Source organism: Nannobrachium achirus (assembly GCF_963921795.1).
Source record: "Nannobrachium achirus genome assembly, chromosome: 9".
NCBI lineage: Eukaryota > Metazoa > Chordata > Actinopteri > Myctophiformes > Myctophidae > Nannobrachium > Nannobrachium achirus.
The window spans coordinates 37,236,920-37,254,012 of NC_137818.1; the positions used below are offsets into that span (position 1 = coordinate 37,236,920).

Sequence of the window (17,093 nt, forward strand, 5' to 3'; positions counted from 1 at the left end):
CAGATGGTGTACTAGGCCTTTTAACCGACTGTGTCAGGACTGTGAGAACGGGGCTCTGAACAAAAAGGCCAGTGTTTTGTGAAAATAGGCAAAGAAGTGCCGTGACTTTATTTTGAGTGCCACTCTCACTCATTGGGCCAGTGTGGAGATCCTCCAAGTTTGCCACCATGACAGTTTACCAGCATACGTGTCATGACCCTTTGAGCCTAATTAGTAACTGGTAGTGTAGCCTCGGAAACCCAGACTTTTATTTTGGCGATAGGAAGAAAACTGGTAGTGCAGTTCTAAAGAGTCACTTACTGTAAGTTACATAGTCACAGCTACCATGACTATATTGGTAGTGTACTGTTTCTTCCACTTAATGTACTATAAATGACTCGACTGGTTATCTAAACCTGAGCAAGACCCACTGCAATAGTGTCAAGCGGTTCACAAGGTGACAGAGTACTAGATGGTGTAAAAGTAGCCGTGGGAAAGTCTATGACGCTATAGTAAGTTGCCAGAGTATCTGTGGGTTGTAAAGCCGCAGATACTTTAATTATACTGATAGTTCCACATTCTATGGTATCGCACTTTTCACATCACCATAACCCTATATCCCTGTTGAACAAATGCACTGTGATCCTTATCTGAATATTAGTCTTTACTCTCAGAAACACCAAGTCAAGTCAGTGACACAACATAACCCGAAGTAACTGTAACCTGCCACATCATTTTGCAATAATGTCTATAGTTGCTGTCACAGACGAGGTAGACCTGGTGAATGTTCATATTAACATTGAGATGCCATAGAATCAATTGTTTTCAGATGAAATGGGACAGAAAATTCAGTGATTTGGAAATTCTATATTTGCAGAGGCTCAGGAGGCAGTCAACTAAGTACAAGACGGACAAGACATACGCCACCAAGGTAGCAGAAGCGCAGGACAACATCAAGAAGAACAGATACAAGGACATTCTCCCCTGTAAGAGCCGCCCGTCAACACACTTTAGTGTTACTGTTCATTTCATTCTGAAAATGTAAAAATGGATCCGTGCACCATGCAGTTTTAGCTGTATAATGTGATCAGGCCAAATGCAGGTCAAATATTATTTACATATAGTGTACTGCAATTGTTTATAATATTATTTTATAGCACTTCTTTCATGTGCTTATTACAGTGTACTTTCCTATCCAGTTGGTACTTACAGAGGTTTAAAATTACCAGCATATAAAAAAGACGCATGTTGTAACCTGTATGCCTCCCTCTCTGCTCTAGTTGACCACAGCCGAGTGAAGCTCAACCTCACTATCTCAAAAAATGACACAGATTACATCAATGCTAATTTCATCAAGGTAATTCCATGGTACAATTCATGTTCTAGCATGTGAATGTTGGAATTGTGTCATTGCCTCTCGCCCTTTTAGATGTTTGGACCTTATACAGTAAAACCATATTCAAATGTTGGCCATTTTTTCTTATTTCATAGACTATATGAAGTAAGAACAACAATATGGAAACCGGGCTGAGTGATAATCTACTGTATAAAAATTTGCAAAAGAGAATTCCTCCATTCTATGTGCTTAATTTTGTTGTACCACAGTATGATGACAATACATTCAGAATCTGTTCTCTACTGTATGTTGTGTAAAGGGAGTTACAGGGTCCAATGCCTACATTGCCACTCAAGGTCCTTTGGCCCACACAGTAAAGGACTTCTGGAGGATGATTTGGGAGTACAACATAGAGGTAAGACCTTCATGCTCGTTGCTCGCTCTCACGCTCTCTATCTTGCGTTCTCTTGCGCTCTCTCTCTCTCTTGCGCTCTCTCTCTCTCTCTCTCTCTCTCTCTCTCTCTCTCTCTCTCCTTTGCAAATACTGTAGGGATGCTCTGATAAGAGTTTTGTTTTTGTTTGTTTGTTCTTTCCCAGGTCATAGTGATTGCCTGCCGTGAGTTTGAGATGGGCAGGGTAAGGTCATTCCTTAAATGTACATCTACAATCTTAACTGCAAAAGTATAAAAGTAAATCTTTAACAATTAAAACCCTCTACACTTTGTAAACCTGACTTGACTCTGTACTTGGTCTGCTCTTGTTTCCCTCTCTACACCAAATCTCTTTGCTGAAAATAAAAGACCTACAAGTTTACAAGCTAATATTCCCTCCAGAATAGGGATGCTAGGCTTCAAGTCGTTAATTGTGATTTCTTTCTCTCGAAATTAAGGATTGAGGATCTTGCGGTTCCATTTTTATTTGATCAAAAGATGATTGTCTCAAACGCTCGTTTACAGAAAAAGTGTGAGCGATATTGGCCGGAGAGACGAGAGGAGCCATTTGTCTGCGAGCCATTTTCAATTTCCTGGGTGAGTGTGTCCGTTTACTGACTTCCTATTTGAACTTGTTCCTGATACCGCCATACACTATTACTCAAGTTAACTTACGCAGTGAGGACAGTTCACAACTAGTGTACTATAGGTCAATGTTCATACATCTTGCCTGCTGACTAATGCTTTACTCACATCTCTACAGCAAATCAAAAGTTTCATAAAATAATGCTCATGCTCATGCTTTAGAAATACATGTACCATGTCATGTCCATTTTTACATAGTTGGTACACCGGCTAAAACTGCACTGCTGTCTATTCACGTGCAGGAACATGAGGAAATTAAAGGAGACTATCTGACAAGGACACTATGTGTGACCTATAACAGTGTAAGTTGTGTTTATACTGAACTCTTATTGTGAATGTTGATGTCAGGATAGTTCTCGTTGGAGAAATAACATAAGATTATCAGTTTATGTGTTGTTAGCAACCACAACAGGCAGACGCTTTCATCATAGAAACTCTTGGTGCTAGAAAAGAAAAGACTCTAGATGTACCTGTGATATTAGTAAATGATACTTAAAAGCTACTATTACGGTTATTCCTCAACCTTTGTTTTTGTTTCAGTGTAGCCGTACTTTACATCAGCTGCACTATATCAACTGGCCAGACCATGGTGTTCCTGACTCCATCCCTCCCATACTGGAACTCCTGCAGGAAATGCGTTCCTATCAGCCCCATGACGAAGTACCCATATGCATCCACTGCAGGTCAGCATTCATTTGACTAAGAGTCTAAGAGGGGTTGTGTTGTTCTGTTACAGCATTGACACATGGACCTCGCCTCTTCCAAACGAACATACCTCAATATCAGAGGTCTAATGCGTTTAGTTCTGTTTGGGCACATCTGAGAGTAATGACTAACATTAGAAATGTTGAAAATACATTTGTTTGATAGTTTGCAGACTGTTCTCCAGGCAGTGAAGAAACATTGCAGCACTGTATGTGGGCAACCAGAGCATGTTCTCAGACAAACAGACACACACACAGGAAGTGTTTGTGGGTTGGACAAGCAGCAGCCCACCAGGCCTGAAAGCGCATGGGGCATTTCCTGTCATAGTGTCTGATCTGTTTCTATAATTGTGGCTGACTGTCACTCTGCTGATGCGTTCACTGTCTTGAGTCAAACTTGAAAATGAAGGCTAATCAGAGGCTTAATCTACATCTAGAAAGTTGCACAACATGGTTTGCAAGATCTACACTGTAAAAAAATATAACCACAAAACAAAAAGACACCATTAGGGATGAGCACCTGTCCATTGTGGCGTTCTCAGACTTAAATGAACAGTTCAGCACTGTGGATTCTACTGTGTACACACCACCTTCTGGGCTGGCCAGTGTACTTTGCTCACTATTCATTTTGATTTACATGAAATGAATGGCAGAATAATGTGGTGACTATTCACATTAGCATCAAAGCCTGTCATATGATCCCAATGCCCACACCTGTTCAAAGGATGAGGTAGCAGGAACGGAATGTTCAGCTAGAGGCACACAAGCATGTACAGTATCACCACACATCCGGGAAAGTCATCTTCTGTAGACTGCTATTACAAATTATGCTGAGTATGACTCTTAGCTCCTCACACACTTGACCTTACAGCTGCATTATGTGATATTTCTGATTGTCATGAGGCCTGGAAATTATCTGCTGCAGCACTATGGCTGCAAGCCTGCATCTATCGATTAGCGATTATTCTATCGATTACTTTTTTGTGTGGATTGGAGCAACGGTGCACCTATGATTCCCATCGGCCCCTGACGGTGCTCTGTGGCCGCTGACGGTGCCCTGTGGCGCCTGGTGACAGACCCCTGAACAGAGTTTGTGCCAAGTTTGGTACGGATTTGAGCAACGGTGCACCTTGCAAGTGCAAATGTTACATTCGATGTAAAACTGAAAGATTTGTCCGCTATAGTCTGTTGTCACATAGGAGGGGTTGATTAAAACAAATATTTTTAGGTTACAACCTCGTCAAGTTATACAAATATTTACCTTTCATCCATAAAAGATGATGAAGTCTTGAAACAGAGACAGACATATTTATTGAAAGGCCTGCAGGTACAACTTTGCTAAATAAAATAAGTTGAATATACAAGCAATACGAATAACAAATGTGGAGTAGTATCAAGGATTATGCAATGCATTAATAATACTAGTTGTTGTAAGTTATTAAGGAACTGAATGGACCAGTGCTTAATGTGTGATTTTGATTCCAGTGCTGGCTGTGGTCGAACAGGAGCTCTGTGTGCCATCGACTTTACTTGGAACCTTTTGAAGGATCAGGTCAGATATTCCTTAATGGGGCCAATTGTTTCCATTTGTACTGTGCTGTCACACTTAAATTAACTAAGGATTTTACTGTGTATTGTGATTTGGGCTGGGACTTTAACTGATTAATTGCGATTAATTAATTACAGAAAATTTACGTGATTAAAAAAATTAACACATTTTAATCGCACTTAGTTTTTGCACCACAGAACCTTCAGTTTCGGGCATACCGATCATAGCGATGCACCAACCAAGAAGAGACAACAAACGCCAAGGGAGAAGTAGCCGATCAGAGCGCTTTGCTTGGCCCAGTGGATGCGAAATTTAGATTTAAAAAACTCACTTGTTGATTCACTCATACACCAAAATGTGTTTTACTTGGAAAAAAAAAAATCTCGGGTCAAATATTACTAAGCGATTAATTGCGATTAATTAATTACAAAGCCTGTAATTAATCAGATTTTTTTTTATCGCATCCCACCCCTAATTGTGATATTTTGCATTTCTTATTTAACCAAACAGCAACTCAATAAGAACATTTACGATGAGATAGGAAGTGTGGTGGTTGACACTTTGTTTGTCTGGTTTCAGATGATGCCTGAGGACTTCAGCATTTATGACCTGGTTAAAGAGATGCGAACACAGAGGCAATCTCTGGTTCAAACCAAGGTGGCTTTTTATTATCATCCACGTTTATCATCAAGTGTGCATTTTCTTTTTACCTGTCTTTGATCAGTTTGTCCTGCACCTGTTTTTTTTATGCTGGATATTTGCCTTCTAACCTCAGGAACAATATGCACTAGTCTACAGAACCATCAAGGTCCTATTTGAGAGATATTTGCAGTTGGATGCACAAGTCAACAGAACAGAGGTGAGCACACAGAACCAAACCAATAAAACTGGCCTACACTAATACACAAGTGTTAAAGCTTAATATAAAAAAATATAAAAAATGTATGGCCTCTCCCGATGGCTCGTATTCATGGGAGGGAATTAAGCCAGGCAGGGAGGGTGTTATTGGTCACTGCACATATTCTGGCTGGGAACCTGTTAGCAGGGAGTGTTGGGCGGGAGGAATAGGACAAAGGCTCTATGTTCTTCCAGTGGGGGCTCCTCACTGACAGATGAGTCGGTAGAATACAACAGCAGTGACAACTAACAAATATGTGTGGGGAGGAATTCATTGGCGTAATGACTAAACATTTGGAGAAAAGGGGGTAAAAAGCTAAAATAAAAAAATAAAAATAGAATGCATGGAGACTACCTCCAGCCACTGCAGATAACTGCCATATTGTATTACTACCTTAGAGATTGATTCAAATAAGTTCCGGATTGCAGCTTTAATTTTACAGTGTAAAAAATGAAACCGATAGGAACATACTAATACTAATACAACTGACATACAAAAACATCAGCATAAAAAATGCAGTTGCACTTCTGATTTTCTTTGATAGCAGTAAACTGTAAGCCTCAGACTGAACAGAGGAACAACATACTGTGGGCCGAGAATGTGGAATGCTGAATCAGATTGTATATGGGGTGTCAGTGTCAGGAAATGAATAATCTAACTGGACATGTCTCTACAAGGTTACTGTTCTGCTCAGTGCAACTAAGACACTTGTATTATACTCCCAGTTTAGTGACGCTTTCAAATGTTGTGTGTTTAATGTGAGTTGTAATATCTTATATTTATTTGGCACAAAAGCAAACAAACAATATTCTACTTACTTAATTGATTCCCTTATTAAAAAGGTTGGTATTATCCTATGTTGAATTGTCCAGGTTGCAGAGGTTCCATCTCCTGCCTCTTCAGCTAGGCACTATATGCTCTCTGACCTGAGTGAGAGTGAGGAAGAATTAGAATATTTCTTGGATCCAAGATCAGAATCACATCTCATAGATGCAGAAGCTCAGCAAAGGTGAACATTACTTGCATTGCTTTAAATAATATAATGGACTTTTAACCACTTTCAAGTTAAGGATTCACGTTTGATTAATATTTTCTTAACTACCTCTAGGTTTCCTGTAGCCAAGGGGCAGATACCCCATTATGCATTACCCATGGTCATTCCAGAGTTGTCAGAGGAGGGTGAGGTTTTGACACAGACAGCCATACCCTCGCCTTCTGACATCCTTGTCGCCTTGACCTCCAGGGACAAACAGAGGGAACTACAAAGACAATGTCACTTGCGGACCCTTCCAGAGGCTTCACCCTCCTATAACCAAGACCTCATGGGGGGTCTCATTCTGAGCGATCCCACCAGAACCTCACCCACCCTAGGGCATGCCAGCCAGCCAGCCCCTGATGTCCTGGAGTGGATGGAGGACAATGATGAGGACAATGATGTCATGCCACTGCTAAAACCTCCCATTCCCCCTGCGCCAGTGATCTGTCTAACGGTGGAGGACCCCTACTTTGACTCGCCAATGAGTTCCCCCCTGTCAGAGCAGACATCTGAAGGTTCTGTAGAGGAGATCATTCTAGAGGAGATCGTTCTGGATAGCCAGTTGACTCCTGACTGTGTCGTCTCCATACCCAGCCTAGCTCTGAATGACCAGACTCTTGAGCTTGAATCTCCTGCTGCCTCAGGTAAACAGCGACACTAAACACTCTCAAACATTAATATGAAGCTGTAGGTTCGAAGGTATAGTTCATACAGAAAAATATATTTGGAGGTGTTTATTTCTATAAATATATATATATATATATTTCTTTTTTTGTAGGAACAGTAACTCCTTCAGATGAGTATACACCTCCGCCCTTACCTGTGCGGACTGCTGAATCCTACGTACTGGCATTTGATGCAGGTTTGTTACTATCAAACTACTTTGCCACTGTTCTATTGTGAGACTTCCCCTTTCACAAATTTGGAACTTAAGGCATATAATATACTTCATTGTACATACAACATAAATGGACAATCTGCAATTTGTGATGCGATATAGTGTGAATTTGTATTTCTGCTATTTATGTATTTTAGCAAAATGTTATAATCTTTTATGCCAAAATAGGTGTTAACGTGGTTATTAAAATCTGTTGAAGCTATAGCACAATAAACGCTGTAACATGCTTTATTGGGCCAGCTCCTTTATGCAGTTTTGATTTAACATTGCTACTTGTGAATGTAATTAGTGACTCTGGGACCTGACAAGAAGCTGTGTTTGAGTGTCGCAGAGGGGACAGATCCCCGTGAGAAGTTAAAGGTCATTATGCCACCCAGTGTTACTGCTGAGGGCCCCACAGAGATTGTAGGTGAGTGCAAGTGATATGAAAAAGGTATATGAATAATAAACTCCCTGAATATGATAATGATTTGGACTTATTGCCTGCCATTATCTTTTGTCAACTATATGCGTAACCTATCTTTTTAAATGATTAAACAGTATACCGTTTTTTGCCCCGACACAGTAAAAGCCTGTGTTAATGTATCCTTTTGAACAAATGGAGCCTAATGGCCCATTTGGGGTGTATTCAGAATCAGATACGTGTACCGGGAGCGTAGTCATGTATTGTTTTGTATTGGCCAGTGTGCTCAGTGCTATATATCCGAACGCACCCTTTGTTACATTTGTACACTCTCAGAATAAAATGTAAATGAAACTTCATATTCACTTCTAGGGAGCCCCCCTTCACCTGTCCCTCCACTTCCAGAGAGAACCCCTGAATCCTTTGAGTTGGCTGTTAATGAAGGTGGGGCAAATATAACTCAACTTAACTTTTAAAAGTTAGCTATTAACAATTCATGATTCATATTTTATTTTTTAAAGATGATTAACCTGCTTGGATTTTAAATTATATTGAACCTCTCTTTCTTCCTTGCCGTTCAGCTTCTGTGGAACAGAGGATCCCAGTTTGGACAGCAGCACAAAGAATAGGAACATCTTCAGAATGGTCTGGCAAATCTTTCACTGATGCAGCCCCGCAGAATAAAACATCGATGAGGAGTAAGGTGGGTAACTGGAACATGGGAGAAAGGAGAATGACCCCAACACTCTAAATGAAATAATGGTCTCAAGGTGCTTAACCCAACAATATCATGAGAAGAAGCCAGCCAGCACTCAATAAATGTCATTCTCTCAGCATTAAGAAAGAGGACCAACGTCTGTTGCTCTGACTGGGTGAGGTAAATTAATGTGAAAAGTTGCTGGCTGGCTGCCTTCTACTTCTCAGATTAACTAGAACATATACCTGGGGCAGGTGTGTGCATAATGGGTAGAAAATACTATGCCATTTGTCATTTCTATCAGACAGCTCAAGTCATTTGACTGTGATTGACAGAATTATCACTTGAGAAAAGATATGTAACAACAGCTAACGTATGGTATGTTCTCTGTTTCAGAGCTTGAGAATAAAAACATCCTTCACAGGTAACTTCTTACATCATGCCAATGATGGAGACTTAGCATACCAATCAATACAAAATAAAAATGGATGACCAATATTTACTCCTGCCTTCTATTTCCCCAGTGGCAGCTCCAACACCTGGAACATTTCCAGCCCTTGCTTCACATCCCACGATAACTCCCCCCTCCCCTCCTCCTCCAGCACTGTACCCAGAGACCCCGCCACTAACACCTCAAGGTGATACCCAGTGGCTTTATTGAATTGCCATACATACTCTACAACCATTGATAATAATGGATATCGTCACTGTCGGGAAAAAACCTCAAACCCAAGTTTCAAATTTGTATGTTTTTTTTGTAAAGTAAATCCCTGCTTTATCATACAAGACTAGTGAAAATAGCAGATCTACAAGCACACAACTCCTCGCGGTGTGAAATCATTTTGAAAATGATAAATACAAAACGAACGGTTTTGGGCATACAAGGTTTCCACGCGACAACTAATATCGTCATTAATTCTCGCCCATCAGGCCTACATATTGTTGTTGCATATTTGGCCTTATCCCCTGTGAGGAGAAAAAAGCACTTTCAGTTTTGGTGGAGGAGACAAGTTTTCCTCCAATCATGATAGAGTGGGGCCTTCCTCCAATCATGGTTGAGTGGGGGCGGGCCTTACGCACACCAAGGCCCCACTTGATCATGATTGGAGGAAGGCCCCCGCCTGTCACCTATATGAAACTGAAACTTAAAGGAAATCACTTACCCTACCTTAAACACATTTTTCTTTGTGGAAATAGCAGATCTACAAGCTTGAGTGTTGTGAGATTGTTGGCAATTTTCACAAGTTTTGTACAACAATGCATTAATTAGTAGGGCATTAATTTTTTCGAAAAAAGAAAAGAAAAAGTTGAAACATGGAGGTTTCTGCCTGACAGCAGGGATATACAAATGTGCAAAACGTGTACTTACTGTACATATACAACCCACTGTATTTTAAATTGAGGTAAAGATGTCAAATAAATCACACTGCTGATTGTGTGTGTTCTGGGCAGCCTGCATGAGTCCCACCCCGCCACTTCCTGAGAGAACGCCAGAGTCTTTCATCCTGGTTGCTGAGGAGGGTGAGTTGACTATGTAAATACAAGAAACCTTGTATCTCTGTGTTTCTACTCTTTGAATGTTTTGTTTTGTTTTTCACGTAAATGTATGCCCTTACTTCATCATCCAACAGTGTCACACGAAAGTAGCAAAAACAGAAGATCTAGGCTACAAGCTCACAACACGTTGCGATGTAACACGTTGTGAGCTTGTAGATCCGCTATAGAAAAGAAATGTTTTTTGACATACAAGGTTTCTACCTGACAGTGACGATAGACAGTATGTATGTATGTAGCTACCCTATTAAGACCTGGAATTATTTAATACTTTAGCTTTTGAAAAATAGCAGATATACAAGATCACAGTGCGGCACCGAGTGCTGTGCAAATCTTTGAATATGCATTTTTCAAAGCAAACTTTTGTAACTCAAATCTCTGCTTCTGTGGGTCCTATTTTGAGATGGGGGGGTCCGCCACCAAATACATGTAATTCTGGGGGTCCTTGACATGAAAACAATTGAGAACCACTGATTTAGAAGGAGGATTTAGAAGACATTTGTATAATCGGGTCAAAATATTCAAAGACTTGCACACATTTTCAAGATTGCTGTTTCTCAAACACATGAAATAATGGTTAAAGCGGTTCAAGTCTAACGCGACACAGATGCGTTCCAGGTCTTAATCATCTCAACAACAAACTCTTACTTTACAACTTCGTTGAGCTTGACACCATTGTGCTTTGTTTGCTAGCTGGTGAGAACTCTGTCGCAAGCCTGCAGACCTCTGAGGCCACAAACACCTCTGCAAGGATAGGTACTTCCTCAGAGTGGTCAGGAACCTCTCAGCTCAACACATTTGTCATGAACAGGAGCAAGGTAAAATAGAGTATTCTATTATTCGAAACCCTATTCCGGGAATGTTATAATATGCGGACATTTGGTTACATATTGCAGATATGCAAGCTTATAAGTATAACTAGTAGGCTAGAGTCGCGACCTGTTTTGGATTGCCTATTTTCTCTGATTGACATACAAAAAAGTATACTGTAGGTGTAGGGTTTATGGTTAAGCTCTATACAGCATATACTTCATCTGACGAATAGCGAAAATAGAAGATCTACAAGCAATGTGATGAGTTTTGAGTTTGTAGAGGTGCTATTTTTGAAGATATTGGGCCTCATTCACTAAGCTAATTTCCGTATATATTTTGTACTTATGAGTATAGCCTATACTTTCCACATTCCACAGAGTCTGATTCATCAATCTTTTCTTGTCCATGAATTTTGACGAATGGCCGGCATTGGCCGCTAAAAAAAAAGAGATAAAACAAGCTATTGCTTGGATGCATATTATATAATGCAAATTCAACAGCTTAGTGAATGGTTGGATTTTTTTTTAAATAAGGACACGGTGTTGAAAGTTATCTAATAAGTAGGTAATTATTTTCAGAGGGCCCTGGTGATCCAAGCTTGAGCTATAAAAAGCAATGATGGTTTACCTTGTGATTCAAGCTGTGAGTCACAGACCCCTCAATAACACACGCTTTCTTTCATATGTTCCTGCAGAGTGTTCGAGCTAAAAGTTCAACAGAAGGTAAGCTTCTTTTTTCACTTGTGGCAGACTACGCCTCTACAAAGGTTGTTGTACATTATTACTCTCCATCAGTTCCATAGCTGCTGCTACAAAGTTGAGGACCCCCCCCCCCCAAATATAATTGATGTATTCACTTACAAGTTAAATGTTCTCAAATACAAACTTTAATCAGTCTAATATTTTGCACTTTCTTGGTCAAAATATCAGCAATTGGTTGTCTAGGACTATCCAAAATTGGGATCTGCATCCAACCCAGCTCTAGACTAGTATCTTGAATAGTTGTTATCATTGGCACTACTGCACCTGTGTGTCACTGTGTAAGACACCACTGAAATGTGTGATCATGCGACTGAATGTGCAATAATGTGGGTTACAGTATATTATTGGGAAAACATGAAGAGTGTACCGGTATATGGCACTCTATGGCAGGTTATAAACATGCTATAGCTGTGCTCCTCATATGAATTGGCGTCAATAACAAGACAGAACCGTGAAAGATATTAAATGTCAGACGTTGTCTGTGGTTAATGTGAATGAACGTACAGTAGGGGTAAATAATATTCATTTCATTTCCTCTGCAGAGCCCCTCACTCCAGTTCAGCAACTAGCTCCACCCTCTGTGGTCATAGCTGCAGGGGGAAGTGGTGAGTTACAACCTTTATAACTCTATGATTACAACTGACAATAAGACCCCTTAGCACATTAAAACAGATAACACAGTTATTTGCACTTACTTTAAATGAGGTTCGACAATCATGTTAATGAGACGTGTGGCCACCCATTCTTCTTAAACACATGCACACAGTATCAAAAACAAAAAAGTGATCCAGGCACTCAGGTTTAAAAAGGAGGTCATCATCAGTACATGCCCTGATGATGACCAGTTTCTGGTCGAAACATGTCGGCTTTTTAACACAATGAAATAAAGTTGTTCCTCCTTTTTAAACCTGAGTGCCTGGATCACTTTTTTCTTTTTGATGACTTGATCCCGTCGATCCAAGAGCACCATTAGACTTGTTTTTACTACTCATATTTTCCGATGAGCACCTGGTTCTCTCTCTATCTCTCTCTCTGAACATGCACACAGTAGTCATAAAATCTGACCAATATAATATATTAATTGTAACAGAAAGTAATCTCACTTAAGTTATTATTTTGTAATTTGAAGTGATGTCATACATTATGTTTTACAAATAGTAGTAACTTCCCCAACACAGAGCATAAAGGCGTATAGCACCTCATATCTCATATTCAGAAAACAAGAAGCGGTTCATAACGTAATTGTTTCTTTCAGCACAAGTGGAACAACAGTTCAATGCGAACTACAGCTCCTCCCTAACAAATCTGGACACATCTGACAGGAGCAATGGGAAGAATGGCATGTCTAGAACAAAGGTAACACGGAAGCTACATAAAATGGATCCCCAAGGACCCATGTTTGTACTCTCAAATTGACACTCGTGATTTTGCTGTGCATGACTAATAACATTTGTGATGTCAAACCTGAATATTTTTTTTTTCCTTTCCATTGCAGAGTTTAAGGTTTTTTAGGCACAAACCAAAACGTAAGTAATGTACAGCACCTTGCTTTTGAAACGATAGATGCTGAATAAATGCACTGCTTCCCCTAATACATTTAACATGAACAATTATGTACCGGTAACTTTTTTTTCCAGCTAAAACCGCCCCACCACTACCACCTTCTCTCTCTGTACCAACTCCATCTTCATCTTATGGGGCCATCTCATCATTTTTCAAGTTTGGTGGGCAATTAACATTATTCTAACATTTACATGTATGAGGGGATATGCCTTTTCATATCTTTCCGTGGAGAAGCGAGCTAAAGTGTGCTAAAAACATTTTGTATCTCTTTTTCAGGATTCGGGAATCGTTTCGGGAAGCCAAAGGGCCCCAGAAGTCATCCTGAGACCTGGGTGTAATCTGGTACACAAATGCTGTAAATCCAGAAAGATACAGTACATGGTACTTTTTGCTCCAATGGACATGCACATGTTGAAGAAATGGTGCCGAAGGATATGATGAAAGAAGGCAAGATAAGAGTTGAATGCGCTCGCTCTCTCTCTCTCTCTCTCTCTCTCTCAGGACCCTCTCTCTCTCTCTCTCTCGCTCTCTCAGGACCCCCCCTCTCTCTCTCTCTCTCTCTCTCTCTCTCTCTCTCTCTCTCTCTCTCTCAGGACCATGTGATGAAGCTTAAATGAGCTTGCACAGCAACAGTTAATTGTAGGATTGCCCACAGCTCTCTGATGTATTTTGAATATCAACTTGATTGTAATTCTTAATCAGAGCCTCATTGAATGACATGACATGACATGACATGACATGACATGACATGACATGACATGACATGACATGACATCAAGGGGGACAATACTGCACATGTGAACCAATGGCTTGAATGGACAATTAATAAGTGACCTTCTTTAGAATAATTTAGCCAATTGTGCACCCTAAGCTGGTATGCTTAATGTATGTGTGTGGTGTCATGTAAGGCAAAAATAGCTGATCTACAAGCTCACAACACATCACAGATGTGACACATTGTGAGCTTGTAGAACTGCTATGTTTGACAAAACATGGTTGTATGACAAGGTATATGAACAAACTTTTTTCAAACTTTTTTTTTACACTTCTCGTTAATGACCAAAGGTCATATTGTCAAACTTAGACTGCTGTGCAAACTGGAGTATGTGTGCATTTGTTCTAATGGCATGGAACAACCAACTGATGCTGCTTTTTATTTATGTCTATGGACCGTGCGTGCCTTTCATTGTTTCTGTTCTATAACTTGCAAGTACAAAGTTTAGAAAATGAATGTCCAAAACAAAGTGAATGATGTCACACATAATGACGTATAAAACACTGGATACACACAAAAGGTATTATTTATTTAAAAAAAATACAGAAAGTCTATGCATTCCTATTTTTGTTGTTTTTCTCTACATAAGAAGACTGAATCACACTTGAAACAAAATTCATTAAAACGTTTTGCCTGGCTGTCTGTCTGCTCAAACAATCCTATTATTATACTGCTATTAAAACGTATTAAAAATGTCTCAGTACAAACGTCAACAACAGCAATTAGTGGTTCTACAACACAGAGCATGCCCTGATGGAAAGGCAAAGTACAGTACACCACAACATAATGTGACAAAAGGCAGATTTGACCGGACTGTAGCTGCCCATTTATTTTTAGACAAATTCAAAAAGTTAACAAGATCCTATGACATTTAACGGTCTACCAAATGGATGGAAATAATCATACGTATTTGTGAAAGGCAAACGCTTTCACAGATAATTCTCGTCTTCCAGGTGAAGCATATAAGTAGAAATCCCAAAGTGCGATGAGAGCAACATAATATTCCTCTATCATCGTCAGTCAACATATACCCTAGCTCTGGTCCAGAGCTACATAAACCCATGGTGACATCCCACTGACAACACATTTAAACCCCACTGTTCTGAATGAGCCCAACTGTATACAAGGCACTAAGACACACTCAATGGTGGGGCAAAGGCAATGTCACATGGCTACCTCCCTCTCTGAGCATCAACAAACTACAGAATGGAAACTAGAAGCAGTGGCAATCCTAGAAGCAGGACCAATCCTGCAAACTTTGGAAGCCAATCTTTGCCAATCAGGATGATATATGGAAAATCGAACAGATCCATGTCGATCACATGACTGTAGGAGTACCGTCAAAGAATGAGTATGACAAAAATCGGCCTCATGGTGGAGCTAGAACAGGCCCATGTGAAAAATGTGGGGCAGAGGTTCTGAATATTGACAACTGTGATCGGGCCAATAGCTGGTAACAGCACGGACGGATGGACAGGGTGCAAAACAGTCTCCCCATGCCTTCGGCCTGGCGGAGACAATAAAAAGCCCCTGCAAGAACTTGGGTGAAAAATAAATGTGACATTCTAAACAGAATTTCACCCAGGCGACTGTGGTCAATGTAATATCATCCATTGGAACAGATGGTGTCACCATTATAAACATCTGTTAAGTTATTCACTTAATGTTTGTTGTACAGTAAAGGGAACAATCTAAAGCTTCAGGGGGCCTCCACAACATTACACCAGATGTCCCACCTCACAGTTATGCAAAGAAAAGTGATTACAGCAGTAGCAATCCTTTCTATGATAGTGCCTTCATTCTTAAAACCAGTGGCACTGCTTTGAATAAGAAATGGGAATACGTAAGCCTACAGTATGACGTAAAGGTGGTGTAAGTGATATTTTTTGGTAAGAACAAAGTTTTGTGTTACAAAGTTAAAGCTCTATTATTGCGACCGTAGGTCGCATTTACTACCAAAACCTCCACGGGCTGTCTGTCTGTCAGTCAGTCAGTCCGTCAGTCACACTTTTGCCCTGCTCATATCTCCGCAACCGTTGACCCGATCCATGCCAGATTTTGCACACACACTCCTTGACTGCCAAACTACAACCTCCAAGGACCCCCGGAGCCCCAGGGACCCCCAGGTCCCTGGGGGACCCCCAGATGTAAAAAATGACCAAATGTGCTCACACGTCACACGTCACACTTTTTCCCTGCTTATATCTCCGCACCCGTTGACCCGATCCATGCCAGATTTTACACACACACTCCTTGCCTGCCAAACTACAACCTCCAAGGACCCCCGGAGCCCTAGGGACCCCCAGGTCCCTGGGGGACCCCCAGATGTAAAAAATGAGCAAATGTGCAAAAATGACCAAATGACCTCCCCAACGGGGCTGCTCACGGGGAATTCCCGGGGACCACCGACTCCTGGTGCTCCAGAACGGATGCAAAAGTGGTGGCGCCCCCAGTGGAGGACCCCCTGCCACTGCAGCGCACATAAAATGCCGTAACTCGGGCTAGGAGCGTCCGGGAGAGCCGGGGCCGGTACCTATTCGTCCGCCAAGGCAACGCGGAGACCCCACCCCTCATTTCTCACATGGCCCTATTCTAGCGCCACCTTCAGGCCGATTTTTAAAACACATTTTTGGACACTGCTCCTACAGTTTTTGCCCGAAAATCACAAATATCACTACACAGCATGTCTACACTCATGTCATCAACATGGATCAGGAAGATTTTGGAAAAACAAATTTTTTGGCCTATTTGTGGAGATAAGCCACCTACGGTCGCTTATCTCCCGATTACTGGTTTAGAATACTCTATATTGCTATAGCCGATAGCGTATAATTTGCTCAACAACAGGAGTGTCCCTGTGTCCACTTCTTTAAACAGAAAATACATTTTCGGAGGGACACCCAGTTTCATCCATTTAGGAGACGGAACACATTTGTCAGGTTATATTTTATAGTGTGAGAGTTCCAAATGTGACCGCTAATGTTTACGTTTCATCACTTCCATATTCACGTGTTAACCCTTTATCCTGTATGAGTTCCCTCTCCTGATAGG

The 17,093-nt window shown here is 40.8% G+C and overlaps 1 protein-coding gene across 1 annotated transcript in view; it reads left to right on the forward strand.

Moving 5' to 3' along the window:
• Positions 1 to 14,441, forward strand: part of ptpn22 (protein tyrosine phosphatase non-receptor type 22) — a 15,441-nt gene extending 1,000 nt beyond the window's left edge. The window contains exons 2-27 of the mRNA XM_080733305.1: positions 857 to 965; positions 1,260 to 1,336; positions 1,635 to 1,730; positions 1,913 to 1,951; positions 2,272 to 2,343; positions 2,634 to 2,693; positions 2,932 to 3,074; positions 4,581 to 4,647; positions 5,224 to 5,301; positions 5,420 to 5,503; positions 6,415 to 6,551; positions 6,651 to 7,222; positions 7,357 to 7,440; positions 7,766 to 7,885; positions 8,252 to 8,323; positions 8,461 to 8,582; positions 8,973 to 9,000; positions 9,101 to 9,214; positions 10,029 to 10,097; positions 10,824 to 10,948; positions 11,638 to 11,665; positions 12,247 to 12,309; positions 12,960 to 13,060; positions 13,200 to 13,230; positions 13,342 to 13,428; positions 13,544 to 14,441. Of these exons, the coding sequence (XP_080589431.1) occupies positions 857 to 965; positions 1,260 to 1,336; positions 1,635 to 1,730; positions 1,913 to 1,951; positions 2,272 to 2,343; positions 2,634 to 2,693; positions 2,932 to 3,074; positions 4,581 to 4,647; positions 5,224 to 5,301; positions 5,420 to 5,503; positions 6,415 to 6,551; positions 6,651 to 7,222; positions 7,357 to 7,440; positions 7,766 to 7,885; positions 8,252 to 8,323; positions 8,461 to 8,582; positions 8,973 to 9,000; positions 9,101 to 9,214; positions 10,029 to 10,097; positions 10,824 to 10,948; positions 11,638 to 11,665; positions 12,247 to 12,309; positions 12,960 to 13,060; positions 13,200 to 13,230; positions 13,342 to 13,428; positions 13,544 to 13,605 (2,640 nt within the window). The 3' untranslated portion in view covers positions 13,606 to 14,441. The remainder of the gene's footprint in view (positions 1 to 856; positions 966 to 1,259; positions 1,337 to 1,634; positions 1,731 to 1,912; positions 1,952 to 2,271; positions 2,344 to 2,633; positions 2,694 to 2,931; positions 3,075 to 4,580; positions 4,648 to 5,223; positions 5,302 to 5,419; positions 5,504 to 6,414; positions 6,552 to 6,650; positions 7,223 to 7,356; positions 7,441 to 7,765; positions 7,886 to 8,251; positions 8,324 to 8,460; positions 8,583 to 8,972; positions 9,001 to 9,100; positions 9,215 to 10,028; positions 10,098 to 10,823; positions 10,949 to 11,637; positions 11,666 to 12,246; positions 12,310 to 12,959; positions 13,061 to 13,199; positions 13,231 to 13,341; positions 13,429 to 13,543) is intronic.
• Positions 14,442 to 17,093: the final 2,652 nt, after the last annotated feature.